The sequence below is a fragment of the Camellia sinensis genome, chromosome 14 (genome assembly GCF_055761805.1).
Source record: "Camellia sinensis isolate YWXY chromosome 14, ASM5576180v1, whole genome shotgun sequence".
NCBI lineage: Eukaryota > Viridiplantae > Streptophyta > Magnoliopsida > Ericales > Theaceae > Camellia > Camellia sinensis.
Window position 1 is genome coordinate 68,454,464 of NC_138974.1, and position 22,884 is coordinate 68,477,347.

Below are 22,884 nucleotides of genomic sequence, written 5' to 3' on the forward strand. Positions count from 1 at the left end.
ATGAGTAAACAAAACTTGTTTGGTATAAATATTTTTGTTTAAAAAAAAATAGATTTGACTTTAAACTTTTGAAAACATAAAAAATGTTTTTACTTATTTTCAATAGCGTTTTCACTCTTCTCTCTCTTTCTCACCATGACCGGTCACCATTTACTATCATCACTGACCACCTATTACCATTTTCAATAACGTTTTTAGGATAAATTATAGCCATAGTTCCTCAAGTTTGACATTTGTTTCATAGTCTCTATGGTTTCAATTGTGATAGTTTAGTCCCTTAATTTTCAAGAACTAATCAATTTCGTCTTTAAGCCTAAACTAAAAATAAATTATCAGTCCAAAAGTTTGATTAATTACTATATGCCTCTATCTATTTAATGATTATATATATATAAAGGCGTAGTGTGTTTAAAATTGTTTAGGATTTAGTAGAGAATGAATTGGAACAAATTAGAAAGTTTAAGGATTAAATTGACAAAATTCAAAATACAAGAACCATGTCCGGTCACCATTTACTATCACTACTGACCACTTATTACCATTTTCAATAACTTTTTTAGGATAAATTACATCCATAGTCTCTCAAATTTGACATTTGTTTCATTTTAGTTTCTATAGTTTCAATTGTGATAGTTTAGTCCCTTAATTTTCAAAACGAGTCAATTTAGTCTTTAAGCCTAAAGTATAAATAAATTATCAGCCCAATAGTTTAATTGGCCCGATCTAATTTAATTATTTAATAAATAAAGGCATGTGTTTAAATTGTTAGGATTTAGTAAAGACCGAATTGGAACAAATTAGAAAGTTCAAGGATCAAATTGACGAAATTCAAAGTACAAGAATCAAAGTGAAATTTTGAAGAAACTAAGAGGACCATTGATGTAATTAGTCATTTTATTTTTATCAATATCCGATAGAAGTTTTAATTACAATGTTCATGACATTAATGACTAATTATATCACTTCAAGTAATTCACTACTTATAGATTCTCATGGAGTAATTCTATTTATCAACATAGAATATGGAATACAGAACCGTTCACAAAAAAATATGCTGCTGTATTTATACTGTTTTTTGTTGGGTTTATTTTCATTACTTGTTGAAGAAAGTCACACCAGTTTCTTTGAATAATTTGTGACTCCTCATTCTGATGTGATTATTTGTATGAGGAGGATTTACCCAAATTAATTCTCCAAAAATGTGGAATGATACAGAGATCACTTCTTATATTTTGTAGAAAATCAAACAATTTTGAATATTGTTTAATAATGGACCAAGATGGGTCCAAATTGGGCCTGGACTGCATCAAAATGGTCTTCCATAGCTTGGCCCTATGCCTTTTTTTTTTTCCTTCAATTATTTATGTAATTAATGTTTAAAAAAGTAACCTACCTCTGCATAATTTCTCTTTCACAAATTTTTTTGAATGATTTGATAAGATTTGTTCAGAAAAATTTGAGAGAGGAAGAAAATTGTAGAAGCGTGGTTTATTAATTTGTTTTTGAAAAATGCTTGAGAGCTCTAGGAAATGAGCTCTAAACCATGCACTAATGACATGAAAGTGTATGGGGTTCAGTTTGACGTGATGCTTTAGCTTGAAATTTTTTTTTTTTTTTTTTTTTTTTTGGACTGCCAGCTCAGTAGAGCTCTTTTTAGAGCTCTACTTTTAGAGCTCTATAGCATTGTTGTTTATTTTTTTTGCCACATCATTCGTGGAGTTGGTGGGAGAGAAATTGTGTGAGTAAAATATTTAAAAAAATGAATTTAATTAATAATTTAATCCTAAAAATATAAGAGAGATTCATGTAATTATTCACCTTGTTTGATTTTAATTTTTTGAACTCAATTTTTAAAAAATTAATTTTTTTTGTTTTTCGTATTTTTTATTTTTAATAATTTTTTTTAATATTTTAAGTAAATTTTTTATTTTTTAGATACACTTAATATAAATATAATTAAAAAGTATAATATATATGAAAAAATATTTTTTAAATTCACTAATAACTAAAAACATAAAAAATCGGCGCATTTTCATATTTTTATATATTTATTAATTTTTTAAAAATATTTTATTTTTGAGGTACATTTAGATTAGGTGTATTTAAAAAATAAAAAAAAATTCTTAAAATATTAAAAAAAATTACTAAAAATAAAAGAATACAAAAATAAAAAAATTAAATTTAAAAAAAATTAAATTCAGAAAATTTATTATCCATAATTATAATACATATCACCATCATGCACCACCAGCATCATCATAGACCATCATCACATCATCTTTTCTCTCTCTTTCCTCTGTCCACTCACACACCCAATCTCCTCTCTCTCTCTCTCTCTCTCTCTCTCTCTCCTCTTCCACTGTCCACACCCTCACTCCTCTCCCCACTTTCTGCTAATCTCTAAAGTCCAGACACAAAAATGGCTACTTTCTCCAATTCCCATTTTACCCCTCTCACATTCCTCTATTTCCTCCTCTTCTTCTCTTCCACTTCCACCCCCATTTTCTCTCTAAACATCACCACTCTCCTCTCTTCCTACCCTGATTTCTCCGACTTCACCTCCCTCCTATCGTCCACCTCCGTCGCCGCCGATCTGACCCACCGCTCTTCCCTCACCCTCCTTGTCGTCCCCAACTCCTTCCTCCACTCCTCCCATTTGGCCCACCACCCCAACCTCCCCGACATCCTCCGCTACCACGTCCTCCTCCAGTACCTCTCCTTGCCGGACCTCCACCAATTACCGCCCACCGGAAAACTCATCACCACCCTCTTCCAAACCACCGGCCGCGCCACTGCAAACTTCGGCTCCGTCAACATCACCCGCAACCCAACCACCAACGCCGTCGCGGTCCGCTCTCCCGACTCCAACGCCACCGTACTCTCTCTCATCAAAACCTTACCCTATAATGTCAGCATCTTCTCAATCAATTCCCTCTTAATCCCGTACGGGTTCGATCTAATGGCCTCCGAGACTCAACCCCCATTGGGTCTTAACATCACCAAAGCCCTAATCGACGGCCACGATTTCAACGTCGCCGCTTCGATTCTCACCGCCTCCGGCGTAGTAGGCGAGCTCGAGCGTGACGAAGGCGGCGCCGGAATTACCTTCTTCGTCCCCACGGACGAAGCCTTCTCCGACCTCCCGGCGACGGCGAGTTTCCAATCGTTGCCGGCCGAGGAAAAAGCTGTGGTGTTGAAATTTCACGTACTCCCCTCGTACTACCCGCTCGGTTCGCTCGAATCGATTGTGAACCCGGTTCAACCCACGCTCGCGACCGAGGGGACTGGAGCTGGAAGATTCACATTGAACATCTCGAGGGTTAACGGGTCGGTGGCGATCGATACTGGGATCGTTCGAGCGGCGGTGACTCGGACTGTGTTTGATCAAAACCCACTTGCGATTTTTGGGGTTTCGGAAGTTTTGTTGCCGAGAGAGTACTTTGGGAAGAACCCAATTGTCAATTCCAACAAGCCTGTTAGTGATATCTCCGGCGTTGCTCAGCCGCCGGAGATTTCTTTGCCGCCGGAGATTTCGCCGCCGAGTCACTTGTCGTCTCCGCCGGGTTTTCGTGAAGAAATTCGATCGTTGTCGGCGAGGAATTGCGTACAGAGCCTCGTTCTGTGTTTGGGTTGTATAGCATTGTATCTGTTGGTATGAGATTGATTATTTGTTGCATTAATAATTGTGATTTTTTTTTTCTCCGGTTTTTGTTGTATTTTTTTTTTTTTGCAATTATCACACGAGAGTAGTTGTAATTGTAATTGTTATTGTAATTGTAATTGAATTGGGGCTTCAAAAGCTGCCATTTTTACTCTTTTTTGTGATGTTAAGATAATTTTTAGGTAAAATAGCAACCAATTTCGCTTGTGGGTATGCACATTGTTGGATAAAAAGCTTCGATTTTGAACGTTATGATCAAATTCTATTGTTTGAAATTTGAAGAGCTTACTGTTTGGATCTCTGTTCTATTCATACTCTACTTTCTGAAGCAACTGATTGCAAAAAAGGTGAAAACTTGGCAACAATGGTAAAATTCAGGTCTAGTTTGGGAATATTAAATAAGCGTATTTTTTGACTTTTTATAAAATATGGATTGGGTTTGGGTTGGTTTGAAGTAATGTGTTAGAGAGGTGATGTGATTTAAATAAGATGATGTGACTTAAATAAGATAGTGACTTATTGACTTTTTATCTTTTTTCAATCATGCCAAACTTGACCTCACTCTCGATCATATGTTTTCTATATACTTACAACGCAAATATTCAAGATTTCTCTGCTTGAAGATGGAAAACTGGGTCTAAAAAATCAATATTCAAATACCCAATTCCATTTTCTGTGATAAAAATTCTTGAATTTTCTGAGCTTTCTGAAGTCTGAACTCATCCAATTCTTCAATCATTTGCTTTCACTGCTCCTTGTCCCTTTGAAAGAATGTATTGACTAGTATTATTTTGTATATTTTTGTACTTTTGCCATCTTGACACACATAAACAACAGAAATAGACATAGCTATTAGCTAAGGGGGTTGTAGCTTGGGTAGCTAGTCATTTGGCGTGCATAGGGAGGGAAGTCTTAAATGTTTATAAAGAATATTTTGAGTTTGAACTCTCCATATATACTAATTTAATAGTTAATTAATTATTTTTACCGATTTATTTATAATAATTAAAAAAAACAAAATAAAAATAGACATGACAGTCATTTTATTTTGTAAGTCTCACATTTAATCCGAGAGATACATATTTGATTATGTAATTGAGTCATGATTCAAAAAAAAAATTACTAAACAAAACAAAAATAGATATAGGGCTGTTTTGACAGTGGCCTCGTTTGGGAAGTGACTATTTTAGTAGGTTATTTTAGTTTTTGACTATTTTAAGTCGCTAAAATTTTTGTGTTTGGGAAGATGATTGGATTTTTTTGTGGTTGGATGTGATGTTTGTGAGAGAAAAAGTGAAATGATTATGAGTTTAATGTGATATTTTGTCTTTTTGTAATTTTTAGCCTAAATTTGACTACTTTTTTTCTTCCCAAACACCCCCAATATAGTTAAAAGTCAATTTTTGATTTATAACTTATTTTAAGTCACATTACTTTTTATATTTTTTATTTACTAAAGGATAAAAAAATTTAAAAAAAAAACTAAAAAAATCAATTTTTAACCAACTGGCTAAAACATTTCATAACAGTTATTTTATTTTGTGTCTCACATTTAATCTGAGAGAGATGCATTTGATTATGTAATTGAGTCATGATTCAAAAAAAAGATGATGTAATTGAGTCGTGTCCAAATGCGGACTTACTGGTATTTTAGAAAGATGGTAAAAAGTAGCTTTTTTGCTTTAACTAAGCTTTTTGAGAGTGATTTGAGAAGTTGGTAAAAAATTACTTTTTTTTTGAATTAATATTTATTTATGATGTCACATCACACTAAAATGACTAAAATAACCTCACTAAACTTAAAAAAATTACATTTTACCCAAACTTACAAGATATAAACATTGAGGGTACTTATGTAATTTTCCAACCTACTTTTTACCGCTTCCCAAATGAGTAAAAAAACGTAACTTTACGTTTTGCTCAGCCACAAAACGTGACGTTTAACGCTAAATTCCAAAAGAGCCCTTAACTTTGTGTGTGATGTGCACCGGGCACGGGAGGAACAGTAGAGATTTCCGGCGGGAAAGGAGTTGTTGAGGTCATTTAGGGGAAGAGGTGGTGGGGGTTTATTTAGGTAAAATGACATTGGTCATTACGTAGGCTATGCTACAGGGAATCGTGATTGGATTGTGGTGGTGGCATCTTGGTAGATTACTTGACAGTGTCTGGTCCCACAGTATGGACGGTCCTGATCAAAGACTAATACTGTTAAAAAGGCGGTATCAACTGCATCCCCCGCATGCCAATGCCGTTCGATGTTGATTGATTGGAACTTATATGTCGACGAAGCTTTACAATCTAGCTGTTGTTGCCATTCTTTATTAGGGAGAGTATTCTACAGTGTGTACATCCTCAGCTTCCCTTTTTCTGTTCTCCACATCTGGGTTTTGATTGATATCAATCAGGCGATCCAAGTTAACATGAGATGATGGGCCCACTCCTAGTAAACACTGGGAGTTCCGATTGTCAAGAGCCGTTCATCTTGGTGCTTGTTGATATTATAGTAGGTCCCATCCCAATTTAGTACATGTTTGTCGTGTGTCCCAGATCAAAGTCCTAAGATTTTATGAGTACATAGCCTATTGGGCTCAGAGGTGGGACAACACCGTACATACAAGTTGTATTAAAAAAGGTTCGGAGCACTTTTCTTTATTGATTTTTGGCGTGGCAGCAATCTTTTTGTTGATTTTGATCAAGTGGGTAAGGATCAGCCCAGTGGCAAGTGGCATGTGGGCTTCGTTGATTTTAAATTATAATTAATCCCAGATTAAAATAATTAAATAGTCAAAAAAAAATTAAAAAATTCAATCTATTTTTCAAATAAAGCCTTTATTTGCATCAAAAAATTATTCAGTTCGTCAAATTTCTTAATACTGCCAATTAAATTATTTAAGGTTGTAATTTACTATCAATACAACATATGTTTATTAGTATTCCTTATTAAATTATTTAAGATTATAATTTATTCTTAATATACCTTATATTTTTTCATAAATTATTCTTTAAAATAAAATTATGATTTTTAATACACTCAAATAATAAACAAATTATGAAGAAAAAAAAACACTTGGTTCCTAGATCATCATCAGTAGCCCTCATCATTGCCAAAGAAGGAGCTTTTGCTGGTTCTAGAAAAATACCAGAAAAAGACTTAAATATGAATCATTTCATAAGATTTGTTTATCATTATTTTATTAAATTTAATCTTCTTTTTTTTCTTTTCTTTTTTTTTTTATGGATTTTCCAGTCTTCTTGGTTTATTTGGCCCAAATCTTTATATATTCATCTTTCATTTCTAACTTGGCGTTAAAAAGTCTCATTTATGATATATTTTTTAGCTTTTTTGACTTTTGTAAGAGAAAATAAAATGATTATTGATTAGATGTAACATTTTATCATATTTAACTAAAATAACCTATTTTATCTTATATGACTATTTTAGCCCTCAAGAACATACCAAACAAACCCGTAGTTCCTTTATCCCAAATCTTTATACATTCATTTTTCATCTTCAATTGCGAAACAATTTTCAAATCCATTACTACCACAAAAGTTCATTAAAATTTCTCTTCCTCTAAATCATTCCTTTTTTCTATTGATTTCATTATATGAAGACTAAAATTATCTATTTTTATACATTGTGAAGATCTGATATAAAAAAAAATAAAAATAAACACAGGAACAATATGAGTTTCGGGTGCTAAAGAGCTTTTCGACAGCTTGTAAACTTCAATATTTGTTCAAAATATTGCATAGATGGTCGTCGCCCTTCAGTGTGGCACCCTTATACTTCCTCTCAAGCGAGGTATTAGCCCGAGCTTGAGGACTGGCGGAACTTGCATTACCCTTTTCCTTAATACCAAAAAAAAAAAAAAAATGTGCAATTGAAAATTTTGTATTTTTGCATCCTCTATGTTGTGCCTTCAACAATAGATAAAGTATAGCAAAAACTTTTTCGAAGGCTAGGTTTAGGTAATTTCTCATAACAAGAGTCAATCCGGTCACTACTAAAATAAAATTTTTTGCGACCGCCACATGCCGTCGAAAATAATAAAAATACAGTTGCAAAAGACTTTTTGCGACGGCCTATACGACCGCAGATGGTGGACGCAAATGTGGGGATGGAAAATACTTTTTGCCACGACAAAGCAACGGTCGCAAATTATTTGCAACCGCCTAAACTACTTTTTGCGACAGCTATTTTGCTGTCGCAAAAAGAATTAAAAAATAAAAAACACTTTTAGCGACTATTGTTTAACTGTCGCAACTAATTATTTATTAAAAAAAATAATATATGGATTTGCTACAACAAAAAAATCAATTACAAGCACCAAACAATTTTTTGTAAATGAAAAATAACAAAATTAACAAATTAATTAAATTTATAATATACATTATCCATTAACCATCCTTGAATAAACTGTACTAAAAAAATTCAAGTCTTCAAAAAAGAAAAAAAGAGCAACATAATCTTTGGCTCCCAACTCAACCGCTCGATCATATCAACTATTCCCTCAACAAAATTTGCAAAAACATATATCAAACATGACTTGAAAATTTAATGCACTTCAATTTTTTAGTTTAGCTTGAAATAATCAAAATAAAACTATGTCAATGACCTCTCTCTATGGCAGATCAGTGATTTGCAACAAGAGTTTCAATTACCTTGAAAACAACTTCAAGTTTAACTATGTGATCAATTAATCGGGTAATTTTGATCTCAGATATACACTCCCTTAGAGAACCATAAGCTTCACTGGTACTCAGGTTGCATTTCATTTGTCTTGTTTCAACTAGTGTATCTCCCAAAGTTTTTAGTGCATTAGCTTGTTGAGAATCAAAATAGTCTCGAGGATCCTGATCCAAGAAACAAATCATAAAATATCTATTTGCAATCAAAACTAACTTGTGCCATTTTTTTTAAGAAGTAGGGCATACCTTAATAAAAAGTGGTGCCAATGGAGGGTCACGGTGTGGCCGAAGATCCTCAATCTCAGCTAACTGAGAAATCCTATCTAAGTGTTCCTGGTTCGCATTCCCATCAGATGCATCATTAGCTAACTCAATTGCATAGAAACTCAACGATTTAGTGTTCAAATGCAAAGAATAAAAAAAGAAAGAGTTGGGGAAAAGACAAAGCACTATATCAAACTGAATTGCACAAGGAAAAGTGAACCATGGTAACTCTCTGTTTTGACCTAGCAAGAGCTTCAGCTACAGACCTCGTGTCTCCCAAGTTTAAATTGGACCCTAAAGTCATGGCGTTCGAAATTATATAACATCTACCCATATGCATAGTCATGTGACTATACTTCAAATAGCAGAAAAATCAAGAGAAAACTAAGATAACCTTCCATATTATGAATACATCCCCAAGGAAGAAGTCTCGTTACACTTCCACAGTACTCCTAAAACCTCTTGGTAGATTGATAATCAAAGAGAGAAAAGTTTAAGATTAAATTTACTGGACTAGAAAAGTTTTTTGGTTTCTTGTTACATTGTCTTACTATATCATAGAGGTCCATCCAAATCCAATTATCATTCGGGATATCACATATGTACCTTTTCTATTACACATTATTTGGGTAGTCAATGGTATATAGCCATAGCTAAACAATTGTTGGCATGTAAAAACAAACTAAAATATAGTGTGTGTTAGATCACAACAGGTCAACATAAATATATCAGACAGGGATAACTTGATAGAAAGCTTTGCAGAACATAAACTAAAAACCATTAAGGATTCAATTCTATACATGAAAACTATATGAATTTTTACTATACAAAATAAGTGTATACATACCTTGATCCATAATAGTATGAAATCCTCTTTTAAGAAAGAGAAACCTTGAATAGTAGACCTTGATCTTCAAGTTCTTTACTTGTCTAAGATCTTCAAACCACTTCTCTCTCTCTAGGCGATGGGAGCCTTCTTGTGGTGACAACTTGAGTTTTGTGATGGAGAGTGTGGTTTAGGACCTTACACTATTTATACTAGTATTCTTCTTATCAAAGAATCCATTCATTCAATGAAATAGATTAATGTATCTTTTACATTCATGATACATAATGCATCTTCTATATTAATGAACTCATTAGATAGATTAATGTATCTTCTACATTCATAATAGATACATAATGCATCTCTAAGATTCATTCATAATGAATCTATCACATTCAATGCATTGACACTATCTCCATTAGTGTTCTATACATTATGTATATATAGGTGCATTCATCAATAATTAGTCATCATCTAATTGATGTATATGTATCTTGCTTAATGAAATGAATCTAGTATAATCATGCATAAGCCTCATTACGCCATATTTAGGAAAAATTCTTACATAACTATGATGTGTTTTTTTATCATCATCTACAAACACTAAAGAAATATATAAGCAACAAAATTAAGAAGCCAAATATTTTACAAGACAAAAGGGACACCAATGGGAGTTATTTATTTTCATTTAAGTTTTGAAACTTTTCTATCGTAAGATAGAAATGAAAGCCAATTTCAAATGTTTTATGTTCACTTAATTTAATCGATAAATACAAATATGCAAAGTGATACGAATGACAAATAAACAAATGTATAATACAAATGTACTGCAAAGTGCAACACCTCAGACTGTCCTAGTTCAAGAATTTCAACACCATGGCAAATATTAAAAACTTGAATTTCAGTCAATTTATGATTTGTCATCATTGGCTAGCAGCTTCAGATTCAAAACATGGAAATCTGGGAACAAAAAGAGGAAAAGAATAACAATACCATAGTTCTTACCACTTATCTAAACTTATTTTTAAACAATTGTATTTAATTGTAATTTCTCAAAAAAAATCGAAAGCAAGTTAACAGTAAGAAAGTTTTTCACCTAAAAATCGTACTTCAACTGGAGCATGGACTACAGAATTGGGGTTGTTTGGTGACATATCATTTGCAACCAAAACGTAGAATAGTCCCATAACTCCACTGTGGCTTTGGCTTCTATTGTAAATAGATTCCAAAACAAAAGTCTCCTCATCTGATATCTTGACAGAGCCCGAATTAGGATAACAAGTCGACATTCCTACAGTGTAACCTTCTTCATTTCCTGCTTCCTTTCCTTCTCCGTATGTTGGTATTGAAGAGCATCAAACCCGTCCATCCTGACTCAAACCAACTGCACGCACAAACATTGAAATAGACATCAATACCATAAAGTGTTCATTCTAGAATGATTTCATTGAGATTTTGATAAGATTAGAATCAAATGCATCAGATTTAATAGTTATTTAAACAGAAAAAAAACTCAATTAAGTGCAAAGAACACAAAAATTTAGAGAAGAAAAAAAAAAAAAAAAAGATTGGCAGTGCACTACATACCAATTTCACGATCTTAGGTAGCAAGCTCATAGTTTTAGAGTATATTGTTACAGATCGATAGAACTGTCAATCTAGTTCATATCATACAGTATGTCATTACACATAGAACTCTCTAATTAATGTTGTTTTCACGTGATTATGTTCTTTTCATGATAATCTTCATAGAAGTTATTAACTCTATGAAAACCATCACCGTTGGCAGTTAAAGAGGCTAAATCAAACCAAAAAAAAGAAAAAAATAAAATAAAATCTGATCTATTATTGACTAAAAAATCAAAATATATGAGGTGAAAAGGACACGTATGAAAAAATGCCTCTCCATAAATAGTAGAACCAATTACACCGGTATGCTGGTGTGCAACACCATAGATGACATTGCTACCAGTGGGCATACTCAAGCTTACTCTTCTATTGTGAATACAACCTTAATTACTGACACTGGTACCAGAGCAAGCCTCAACATCATACTCTATCTGTATTTACACAATTTCAATTACTTTTTACTACCTAGAAACAAAGACAAATTGATGAATGAAAGAAAAACCCAAAAAAACAACACAACACTACACGGTTTTCCTATAGAATTTCACATCCCCAGAATGAAAGGGAGGTTCATTAAGAGGGCCAATTTTGCAGGACATGGTTTTCCTTTGCTTAACAAATGAAATGTCAAATTATCTATCTAGTTTTGCATGTTAATTATGCCTTTGTAATGGTCTTGTACATATTTGCTATTAAGGAAAATGTTAAATGTTAAGCTTACAGAAATTTTATACAAAAAAGTCATACAGAATGTTGTGGTGATGACATTTTTGCAGTTATATAAATCGTAGTGATTAGCTCTTTGAATGGCTGTAAATAAGCCAAATCATTCTGCTTGAAATTTTTGTATAGTTTGTATGGCATTATTCATCTAGCAAATAAAATCTAAGCTCAAAAGCTTATCTATTACACGCATGGTTCTCTGGAGCAAGTGGATCTGGTATGAACTAAAATATTTCTCAATGTTGAACCAAAAAATGTCTCATTCAATCATGATACATGACATGGATATATATATATATATATAGGGAAAGAGAGTACCGAAGAGCTAGATTAGACAGAGAGAGACAGAGATTTATTCTATTATTATTCAATCAACCTTCCAACATTACAAATTAATCAACCATTATAGAGAGTAATCGATAAAGATGAAGATTGTAGATTAATCAACCATTACAGAGAGTAATTCATTTTCAATTTACACATCACATATTAATTGACGAAGATGTGTCAAACATTACAGAGAGTAAGATTGGGAAATTTAGCTATAAACCCCTTTTACCTTCCTTTCATTGTTAAAAGGATTAAGAAAAAAATTATACTTTCTAAACCCCCTCATAATTATAAAATCTTGCATAAAGGACAAAATTTATTATTTAAATATTTTATAGGACTATTATACCCTCAACTTCTGCATTTATAATCAGCTTCGTCATCAACTGTATCATAATCACCATAGTTGAATCTTCCAAGCTTCAGCAGAAGGTCGTCGACAAGCCGCCGCCATAGTAGTGTCTTCCAAGCTTCAGTAAAAGGTCCTCTCTTCATCTTCATAATCAGCAACGATGAGGCTTTGAGTATGTTGAAATTGAATGAGGATGTTGTTGGAGATTCAAAAGCTAGGGTTTCGGAGCAGATGGAGATTCAGAGTGCGGTGGAGATGGCTCAATTGGAAGCGGAGAAGAAACATGATGAGGTTGTTGATAAGATGCTGGCGATGTTGAATGCGAAGGCTGAAGCTTCGAGATTGAAAGAAGTTGAACAGGAGGTTGTGAAGGATGTGGATGAGGAACAGTAGAATATATGTATATATATATATATTTGTGTGTATGAGTGTTTTTGAACACATGTATTCTTTTTCATTAAGATGTGTGATTGTTGATCGAGTTTTAGAAGTTTTTTGTTTCAATTAGATATGTGGATTTGTTGATTAATTTGTTTTGTTTTTGTTTGTTTGTTTTTTTTGAATTTTTTTTTCTCAATTAGATATGTTGATTTGTTGATTAATTTGTTTTGTTTTTGTTTGTTTGTTTGTTTTTGATTTATTTTTGTTATTTTTTATCTAATTTCATTTGACAGAACTAGAGTAAATTTTACTCTGGTTCTATTTTTCTGTTTTTTTCATTTGACAGAACCAAAGTAAAATTTTACTTTTATACAGAGTAAAATTTTACTTTTGTGTAGAGTCTAATATTTTACTAGTTTTTCAAAGTAAAATTTTACTTTTATACAAAGTAAAATTTTAGTTTTAGTTTCAGTGTGTAACATTTTACTCTTATTCAGAGTAAAATTTTACTTTTATACAGAGTAAAATTTTACTTTTAGTTTCAGAATGTAAAATTTTACTTTCATACAGAGTCAAATTTTACTTTCATATAGAGTAAAATTTTATTTTTAGTTTCAGAATGTAAAATTTTACTTTCATACATAGTAGAATTTTACTCTGAAATATATAGTGAAGATGGCTTAATAGGAGAGCTGATGGATATGAGGGTAATATAGTAAAAGAAACAAGTTTTAAAATATTAGGGGGTTTTGAAAATAATTATATAATTCTTGTCATTTCGAAAGACAAATTAGATAGTGAGGTGGCTATCACCAAATCCCCCAGTAAGATTCGAGCAATGAAGATGAATCGATGAAGATGTGTCAAACATTACAGAGAGAGTTGAATTGATGAAGATGTGTCAAACATTACAGAGAGAGTTGAATTGATGAAGAAGTGTCAAACATTATAGAGAAAGACAAAAAGAAGTGTTTGGGCTTACCGATTAGAAATCGATCGAAATCTTCATCAACAGCAGATTGAAATCTTCAAATCTTCATCAACAGAAGATTATGAATCGATAAAATCTTCAAATCTTCACTGTCGAGTGAAAGAGACAATGAGATTCGAGCGAGAGAGTGGAGATTCAAAAGAGAGAGTCGAGCGGGAGACAGATTTTGAGAGAGAGAGAGAGAGAGAGTTCAGATTTGGGAAATAAGAAAAAAATGGGGGGTCATTCTATTTACACACCATTTTCCCTCTCAAGGCAAACCATTAATTAATTTATTTTTTATTACAATTTTAACCTTAAGTGAAATGACTATAGAGGACAAGTTATGATACACACGATTTGTGTATTTATCATAAAGGACAAGAATCAATATAATATAATTCATCATTTTCAAACTTGTTCCTTACGTATCTTCTCTGTCAAGAATCCAAAAACCCTAAAACCAAAATCAAAAACCCTTCAACAAATAATCAAAAATATAGTATTATTGAAGATTTTGATTGGATTCAATGAAGGATGCATCTGACAATTCTCATTCAGAAGAATGGTGCAATGAAAAGGTTTTTTTTTTGTTTTTTTGTTTTTGTCTTCGTTTTGGTGTATGAGTGGTAAATCGTTGTTTGGTTAACTAGAGGTGAATAATCTATCATTGTTCGACAAACTACAATCGAACAACTTACATATATTCAACAGACTACAATTGAACAAATTACATATGCTCAACAGACTACAATCGAACAACTTACATATGTTCAACAGACTACAATCGAACATATTCTATTTGTTCGACTATCTAAAAGCCAATAAATGCAATGTGTTCGGATTACTATGGTCGAACTATTTCATTTAATTTAACTCTGCACTTCCGAACAGTTATAATTTTTTATTATTTTTTTTCAAAACTGTGCATCCGTGGATTGCAGTAATGTTGGATCTGGGGGTCTTGTTAACTACACGAGTCAATTTATTACTAATGAGGTAGTCTCATGTTGAAAATTAGTATTTCTTTCTTTTTGTTTTCGAATGTTTAATGTTTAATGACTTTGTTGAGCACCAACACAGTGTTCACCGCTTGAAACTGAGAATAGAGGGGGGAAGATGGACAAAGGTGTGGGGGTGTGTGAGTGAGTGAGGGTAAATATGGGAGTTTGTGTGTATATTGTTGTGGATGAGTGTGTAAGTAAGGACAAATATGTAAATTTATGGTGTGTGATGAGCAAAATATATATTTACTAAACTATTAAAGGTGTGCTTTTAGAAGTGGTTTGCCTTGAGATAATTTATGGTGTGTAAATAGAGGCACCCAAAAAAGGGACATAGGTCAAAGTTTTACATGATTTGGGTTTTTTTTTTTTTTTTTTTTTGGGAGGGGGGGAGGGGGGGTTAACAACACGATTGGGTAAAGTAAAATGAGATTTTAATGTAAAAAGTAATTTTTTGCAACGGTCAAGTAATCGGTCGCAAAAAAATAGACGCAAAAAGTCTTATTTCTGTGTGCAGAAAGTGTAAAAATTACTTTTACACATGGTGAGATGATAACATATAATCTTAATATTATTATTCTTATTCATTACTTGATTTTGTTCAAATTGATAATAATGGTAAGTTTTGGTGAAATAGATTTGAGATTTGGAGTGAGTAAAAAGATGAAGAGAAAATAATTAAATTTTAAAAGAAGATGAAGAGACTTAAATATGAATAATGCATATATGTGATTAGGGTTTGTTATGAGAAAAAAAATAATATTTTATTTTATGATTTAATGTGTATTGTCTTTATTAATAAATTTATATTGGGATATAGTAAAAAGTAAATTTTAAAATTTTAATTAAGCATACTAAGTTAGTATTTGGGTGTAAATAGAAACACCCACAATGGTGTCATATTGGTACTGTTTAGTTTAGCCCATCCAAAAAAAGCAAGGGAAAGGGTGAAGATGGGCCTAGCTGATTTTGATCAGGCCCAAAGCTTGAATGAAGATAATATTGACTCAAGGCCTTTACTCACTTTGCCCAAGGACCAGGCTAGTGTTTTGTCGACAAAGCCTTTTTAGCAGAAATAATTCCATTGAAGAGAAGTCCAAATCGAAGTTAAGAAGTCGATAATTTTGTGATTAATTACAAATCCAAATGAGAATGGTGTGAGTGGAAACGTGCCCCTTGAGCCATGCCCATGACTCGGGTTCGATCGTCATTTCCAGCTCTCACTCCCCCATCTTCTTCAACTCCACACCGATAATAATTGGTTTCTTGTTGAATGTCTCTAAATATTCCCAAGGTGCCCAATGGCCCTACTATGTTGGAACTAATAAGGATTGGGGGCTGCTCTAGTAGTTTGGGCTTTTAAGGACTCCATCACAACTGAAGTTTGTTCATTCAGCCTATTTTCGGTGCACTTCTATTAGAGAAGGCCCACTTTATGTTGGATGTCACACCAATTTTCACATATTTTGTTTTCTAAGCTAACAACTAATAATCACAAAGCACAAGATGAAAACATTTGTCCCCTAATTTTAATAATTAGTTTTTTAATTTATTTAAATTATTTTTTCTTACAAACTGTAACTAGAAACTACATACAACGCTCTAACACATACTCTTGAAAAAAACAAAAAAACAAAAAAAAAACTATAAACATCCCCTTATAAGTTGAGAAATTTTAATATTATGAGAGGACGAAAAATCAACTTTATTTTTTCTTTATTATGTTGTTGCATGTACAACTTACAAGTGTGAATGCTAGTATTTTCATAGGTTTATCTGAATATATGTAATTTAGATAATCTTAGCTGCTCATATGTTAAATTACGTAATTTTAATTTGGAAAATTCATATAAACAACAAAATTTTCAAATTCTTACATTTTTTTACTAACTAAATGTAATGCAATAAAGAAATTTTACAATATGAAATAAGATTGATTTTAATAATATAATAAATGTCACATCAATTAAAAAGAAAAATTTATTAATTTTAACAGTATTATTCTTTTAATTTTATTTTTACTATGAAATTTGGTAAGTGAATAGGGGATACACTAAGAAACATCAATCTTATCCAAAATAGTATTTTTCCTATAACACAAAAAGTATGACAATCTACATTGATGAGAAGATGCATAGGTATGGCATGCGTGAATATTAGCTCTTATTTATGTTTTTTAAATATTTTTATCTTCTATTTCTTCATAGATGATCTCATATATTTTTTTCTTCCTTTTATTGGTATTTCCATTTATAAAAATAAAATAAAAACTATTTAATTATTGTTTGAACATTGAACCAAGATTGTGGCATTTGAATATGAGGTCCATACTCCTAAATTGAAAAAGACTTGAAAACCATAATAGCTCAGTGCTATAATTGTCCATGAAGTATCATAAGGTTTAACTGAAGGTCAAAAGGAGGAGTTATTGTCTTTAGTTTGTTTAATCTTTATATTTATTTACACATGAATGAAGTCTTTAGACCAAAGTTAACACAATGTGCAACATAAAAAATTGACTCTTAGCTAATTCTTTTAGATTTAGAGTTTTAAATACATAAATGAGACATCTAACAACAAAGTCCAACACGTTTTTCATTGATTTAAAACATCATTGTATTTGTTATATTTCAATATTAAATAATGTGTCTATTTTTCAAATCTAGTCACCGTAGCATTTCTATTTTAAGAAATTATGTATCTAATTTAATTATCATAATATTGTTCTGTTTTAATAAATTAAATAAGAGCGAGGGTCAAATTCATAACCTCATTATTTAAGTTTAATATTTTCGAATTTGTATTGATTGCATGAGATGAAGGACAAATGAGTTAGTTGTTGTTTGGCAAAACTTTTTTAATTAACTTTTTAGAGTTGAGACCCTTTTAGTTTGGGACAAAAAAGTTCGTTTGGATTGATTTTTGTGAGAGAAAAAGTGAAATAATTATAGTTTAAATGTAATATTTCATCTTATTGACTTTTTAACCTATTTATTTTAGTGACTAATTTAGTCACAACCCAACCGACATGGCCAAACGAGCTCTTGATATGACAGTTGAATGTAGTGGGGGCTGTATATATATATTTGAATCAGTATAGCACTTAAAAAATACTGGACATAATTTTTCCTCCCTCTTGTTAAATTCTTAGATATAAAATTTAGTGCATTCATACTAATGTTTGTAATAAAAATGCAATTCATGTTATGAAATTTTTAGTTAGTCATCTCATTATAAATGTCTTTACCTAGACACCTAATATCTTTGCACAATAAATATTGAGCAATGTTAAGTATTATGAAAAACCTTTCATGAAAATAATCATGAAAGCTTTATGATCCTTGGATTACACTTAGAATAAAGTATCACACACTAATCAAGGTAATCCAATGATCATAAATCTTTCATAATCATTTTTATGAAAAAATTTTCATGATCCCTAACTTTTCTCATAAATATTCACTAGTAGACTCGTAATGAAATGTGTATTTATCTATATCAATCACCCATATATATATATTTATTTGATAAATATAAATACAAATAATTAAAACTCTATGTGGGCCACGCTTTCTTAATAGAGATATATATAGAACAGATAGCACTAAGCTAACAAAACACAAATTTTGAATAGTTTTGAGCTGTCCAAGTTTGCTGATAAAATACACACTGTCTACTTAAACTAATTAGGAAACGAAAAAAGTTTTTGATTTCGCAAGTTGAAAAATCATATATATAGTCATGGTTGATGATAAGACCCAAAAGTGGACCTTGGACAAGACATTAAAATGGAGTTGCTAAGTAAATGGGGGCACAAAAAGCACAAGCTTATGTAGTTAGTGATAATATCAAAGCTGTAAATATAAATATATAGTGAAGACAAATAGATGAATGGTATATATATAGAAAAGAATGGAATGGAGGCAAACGCAATAGTGGGTGGTGGATGTGGGTGATGGTGACGGTGTAAGTTTTTATGAGCCAAATTTGGGTTGTATTGTTAAAAACTACATGAGAAATTCTTGTAATAATTATCAAGAACTTCAATACCGTTGTCTTTAATTTATCATTTTCTTTTTTATTTCATAATTTTACTAAAATGAACAATTATTAATTTGCAAAACAATTTTCAAGAAATTAAGTTCAAGAAATTATGTTTAAAAATATATTTATTTTACCTTTTTACCTTTAAACAAAATGTTATTTTCATCACACAAAATACTGTATTTTAAATCAATCGTGTCTTATCTTTATAGTCAAACAAGCCACTTTATCTTGTCTTCAAAGCCAAACAATTGCTCTTTTTATTTTTTTTTATTTTCATCTTCATCTTCCTTTGTACCCTCTTTTATCGAGTCCGGATCCCCTCCTTGCAATCCTTCTTGTAACGGCTGAGATCAGCGGTTGCAACATCCAACGGTTGAGATCAACTGCTAAAAAAATTAAAATCAACCGTTTGATGTTGTAACAACTGATTTTAACCGTTGCAAGGAGAAGTTACAAGGAAGGGATCCCAACTCTCCTTTATCACCCACAACCCTGAACCCTGACGATAACCTTTTGTGTGTGTGTGTGTGTGTGTGTTTTGTTTGAATGTGATCTAGTGTGGATGGCATAGTATTGACAATAGAGGAGCAACTCTGGGACAAATCATTTTTTTGTCTTTTAATTTGTTCCAAAAAGAGTGTGAGAGGTTAAAAAATAGAGTAAAAATATCATTACTCTTAAAATAATAATACACAACTTTGTAATATATTCTCATGTAGTGTTGAGTAGCTGCTAAAGAAGACAAAAGGAAATGAGGCTGGGTGGGTCTAACAAACAGATTGTGGAGAAGGTGGCTTGAGAGGGTTGTCCACTTGCAAAATCTTAAATGATGATAGCTTTGAATTCTCAAATGGGATATAATTATGGAAGTGGAAAATTAGGCTTTCTTTAGTTTAATTTAATTAATTAATTAACAAAGACTTAGGTTTTCTATGACCCCCAAGTTTTGTTTTCTAAATTATATCAACACTCACTGATATTGGATGTTGTCTCCTTAACTTTATGTTTATTCTTTTCTTCCACTTTGGGGGGCTTGATTTTTCTGGTTTGAAATGTAATCATGTACCTAAAAACCATTAACCTATGTCTCTTGATATGCCACCTTAGCCTTAAAAAATAAAATAAAAATTAAACATAAAATATATATGAATGAACAATTGTGACATATATATTTTATTTTATTTATTTATTTTTTTTCTATGCTTTGTATATTTGTAGCATATTTTTAATAAAAAAAACAAAATCTTAGAATTTTCACCCATAGTGCATTTATCCTTGAACCCAGACTATAAAAATCATGAAGGCCATCTCCAATTATCTGGAAGTTTTCAGATTGATCATGATAGTGTGGTGAAATTCAAAAAGGCTACTTTCAAAGTCAATGTGTGACAAGTTTGCTCTTATTTATTAATATTGACAAATTAGATGGTTGATTTGACAAGCTCTTGATTGAGCTAATTGCTTGCACACAGAGGCCTTTTTAATTTATTTTGCATTGCATAATTCTTTTTATTTTTTTATATATTTTTTAAAAAAAATTTAAAAAATTTAAAAAATCAACTTTTAACCAATTTTTTAAAATAATTCATAGTTAAGACTCTGGGTATAGAGTGTTTGGTGTTGTTTTTGTTTACAAGTTATGAGACATAAATAATTTAAATAAATTAAAAAAATCGATTCTCTCAAAATTGAAAAAAAAAATGTGTTTTTAGAGTATATTTGTTAATCCTCAACTTTTAACTTGAAAAAAATTAGACTAAGCTTTCATTTGGCATAAGTTAGCCTTCGTTTGGTAAACACATTATAAGCACATAAGGACAAAAAAAAGTCACAAAAACACTTGACTTTTGATGTAAAATTACCAAATTGACCTATCACTACAAGAAATAACAGTTTTGCCGACCAAAATATTAGTCGCCAAAGGTCGGATTTTTAGTCACTGATACCATTTAGCGATTAAATTTTTTTGTCGCCAAGTTAGTCGCCTAAACCCTGTCGGCGAATGTTTTAGCGACTAAATGTGTGTTTGGTCGCTGAAAGTACAACATTTGGCTACTATTTTTTTTAGTCGGCAATGTTACCCTTTAACTACTAAATTTTATTTGGTCGGCAAAAATAAATGTTTTGGCTTCTAAATTATTGGTCGCCAATAGTCAATTTTTTTTTTAAAAATTATACATTTACCGACCATTACTTAAGGAATCGGCGACCAAACCTTTTAGTCGCCAAAAGGTCATTTGTGGAAAAAAAAAAAATTACACTCACTAAATGTGTGTTTGGTCGCTGAAAGTGTAACATTTGGCTACTATTTTTTTTAGTCGGCAATGTTACCTTTTAGCTACTAAATTTTATTTGGTCGGCAAAAATAAATGTTTTGGCTACTAAATTATTGGTCGCCAATAGTCAATTTTATTTTTTAAAATTATACATTTACCGACCATTACTTAAGGAATCAACGACCAAACCTTTTAGTCGCCAAAAGGTCATTCGTGGAAAAAAAAAAAAATTACACTCACTAGCTTCTCATCTAGTCTTGTGGAGATTCGAACCATCAACCTCTCACACTATAAACCTTATACAACACACTCTTTCCACCACGCCTCTATAACAACATATGATTATATATGCAACATATATTATTTATATAGTACATAGACCTGTATTAATATAAAAGTAGATATATAAATATAATTATTTTTTATTGAACATAATTTTATGTAAAAATAAATTATTTACTATAAAAAAAAAGAGACCACTTTTGGCGACTAAACTTTTTTTTAGTCGCCAATTCAGTACTTTTGGCTACTAATTTTTTTAGTCGCTAAAAAATATAATTCCCGCACTAAAATTACCACTTTTGGCGACTAAACTTCTTTTTAGTTGCCAAAAAACCTCACTTTTGGCTACTAAAATTTTATTTGTTGGTAAAAGCATCACATTTGGCTAATAAACATCTTTTTAGTCGCCCAATGCTTCACTTTTGGCTACTAAATTATTTTTAGCCAGTAAAAGCATCACATTTGGCTACTAAACATCTTTTTAGTCGCCCAATGCCTCACTTTTGGCTACTAAAATACTTTTAGTCAGTAAAAGCCTTATATTGGCAACCAAAAAGATTGTTAGTCGCCAAAACCTATACTTTTGGCTACTAAATTTTTTTAGTCGCCAAAACTTATACTTTCAGCGACCAAAAGTGCTTTTTTAGTCGTCAAAAATGTTTTTTCTTGTAGTGCATATACAAACAAAAAGTAAAAAAAACATCATTTCCAAGTGGAGGGCATATTTGTCATTCCAATGCAAAAAAGCTAAAAATGCCAAACAAGAAAATCAAATAAACAAAAAAGTCTCAGGCTAAAAAAGTCAAAAAAGTTAAAAAGCCAAGTTTACCAAACGACACCTAAAATGTGACTTCTTGACTAAAATAGTCACAAAAGGACAAAATAGACTTTTTAGGTTAACAAGATAAAATGTCACATCTAAATTACAATCATTTCATTTTTTCTCTCACAAAAGTTAAAAAGACTATCCCAAATGAAACTTTTTAGCCCTAAACTAAAACAATTAAAAAATTAACCCACATCCCAAACAAATCTTAAATAAGCCTTTATACTCCTACTTATGAAATTTGAGGTCTGAACCAATGCCTACCCTCTCTCTTTTTTTTCTTTTTTTTTTTTTTTTAATAAATTAAATAAACACAAACTATATATATATAAAAAAAAAAAAAAAGAGCATAGAACTTTCAAGGACTAAAGCTGTGTTTAATTGAGAGATTTGAGAAGAAATTTTGAAAGGAAAATGAAAAAGTATGTGAAATATGAATAAAATATACCTATATTTTTACCTAATTTCACCCTCATTTTTCTTTTCCCTTTTCAAATTATTCTTCAAATCTTCTAATCAAACATAACCTAAATGACATGTAAATTATATTAATGCAGACTAAAAAACTTAAGAAAAAAAACAAATACTAGTGACATTCGAATTTGCAACCAGCATTGCTAC

The 22,884-nt window shown here is 31.4% G+C and overlaps 1 protein-coding gene and 1 non-coding gene across 2 annotated transcripts; one reads left to right on the plus strand and one right to left on the minus strand.

Annotated features, from left to right (window-relative positions):
• Window positions 1-2,255: 2,255 nt before the first annotated feature.
• Window positions 2,256-3,812, plus strand: LOC114290839 (fasciclin-like arabinogalactan protein 4). Its single transcript, XM_028234852.2, has one exon. It carries the CDS (start codon window positions 2,420-2,422, stop codon window positions 3,656-3,658), a length of 1,239 nt encoding a protein of 412 aa, XP_028090653.1. The 5' UTR covers window positions 2,256-2,419; the 3' UTR covers window positions 3,659-3,812.
• A 6,472-nt stretch (window positions 3,813-10,284) lies between these two features.
• LOC114290877 (small nucleolar RNA snoR20a) lies at window positions 10,285-10,374 on the minus strand. Its single transcript, XR_003639175.1, has one exon. It is a non-coding gene; the product is annotated as a small nucleolar RNA snoR20a (small nucleolar RNA).
• Between the last annotated feature and the right edge of the window lie 12,510 nt (window positions 10,375-22,884).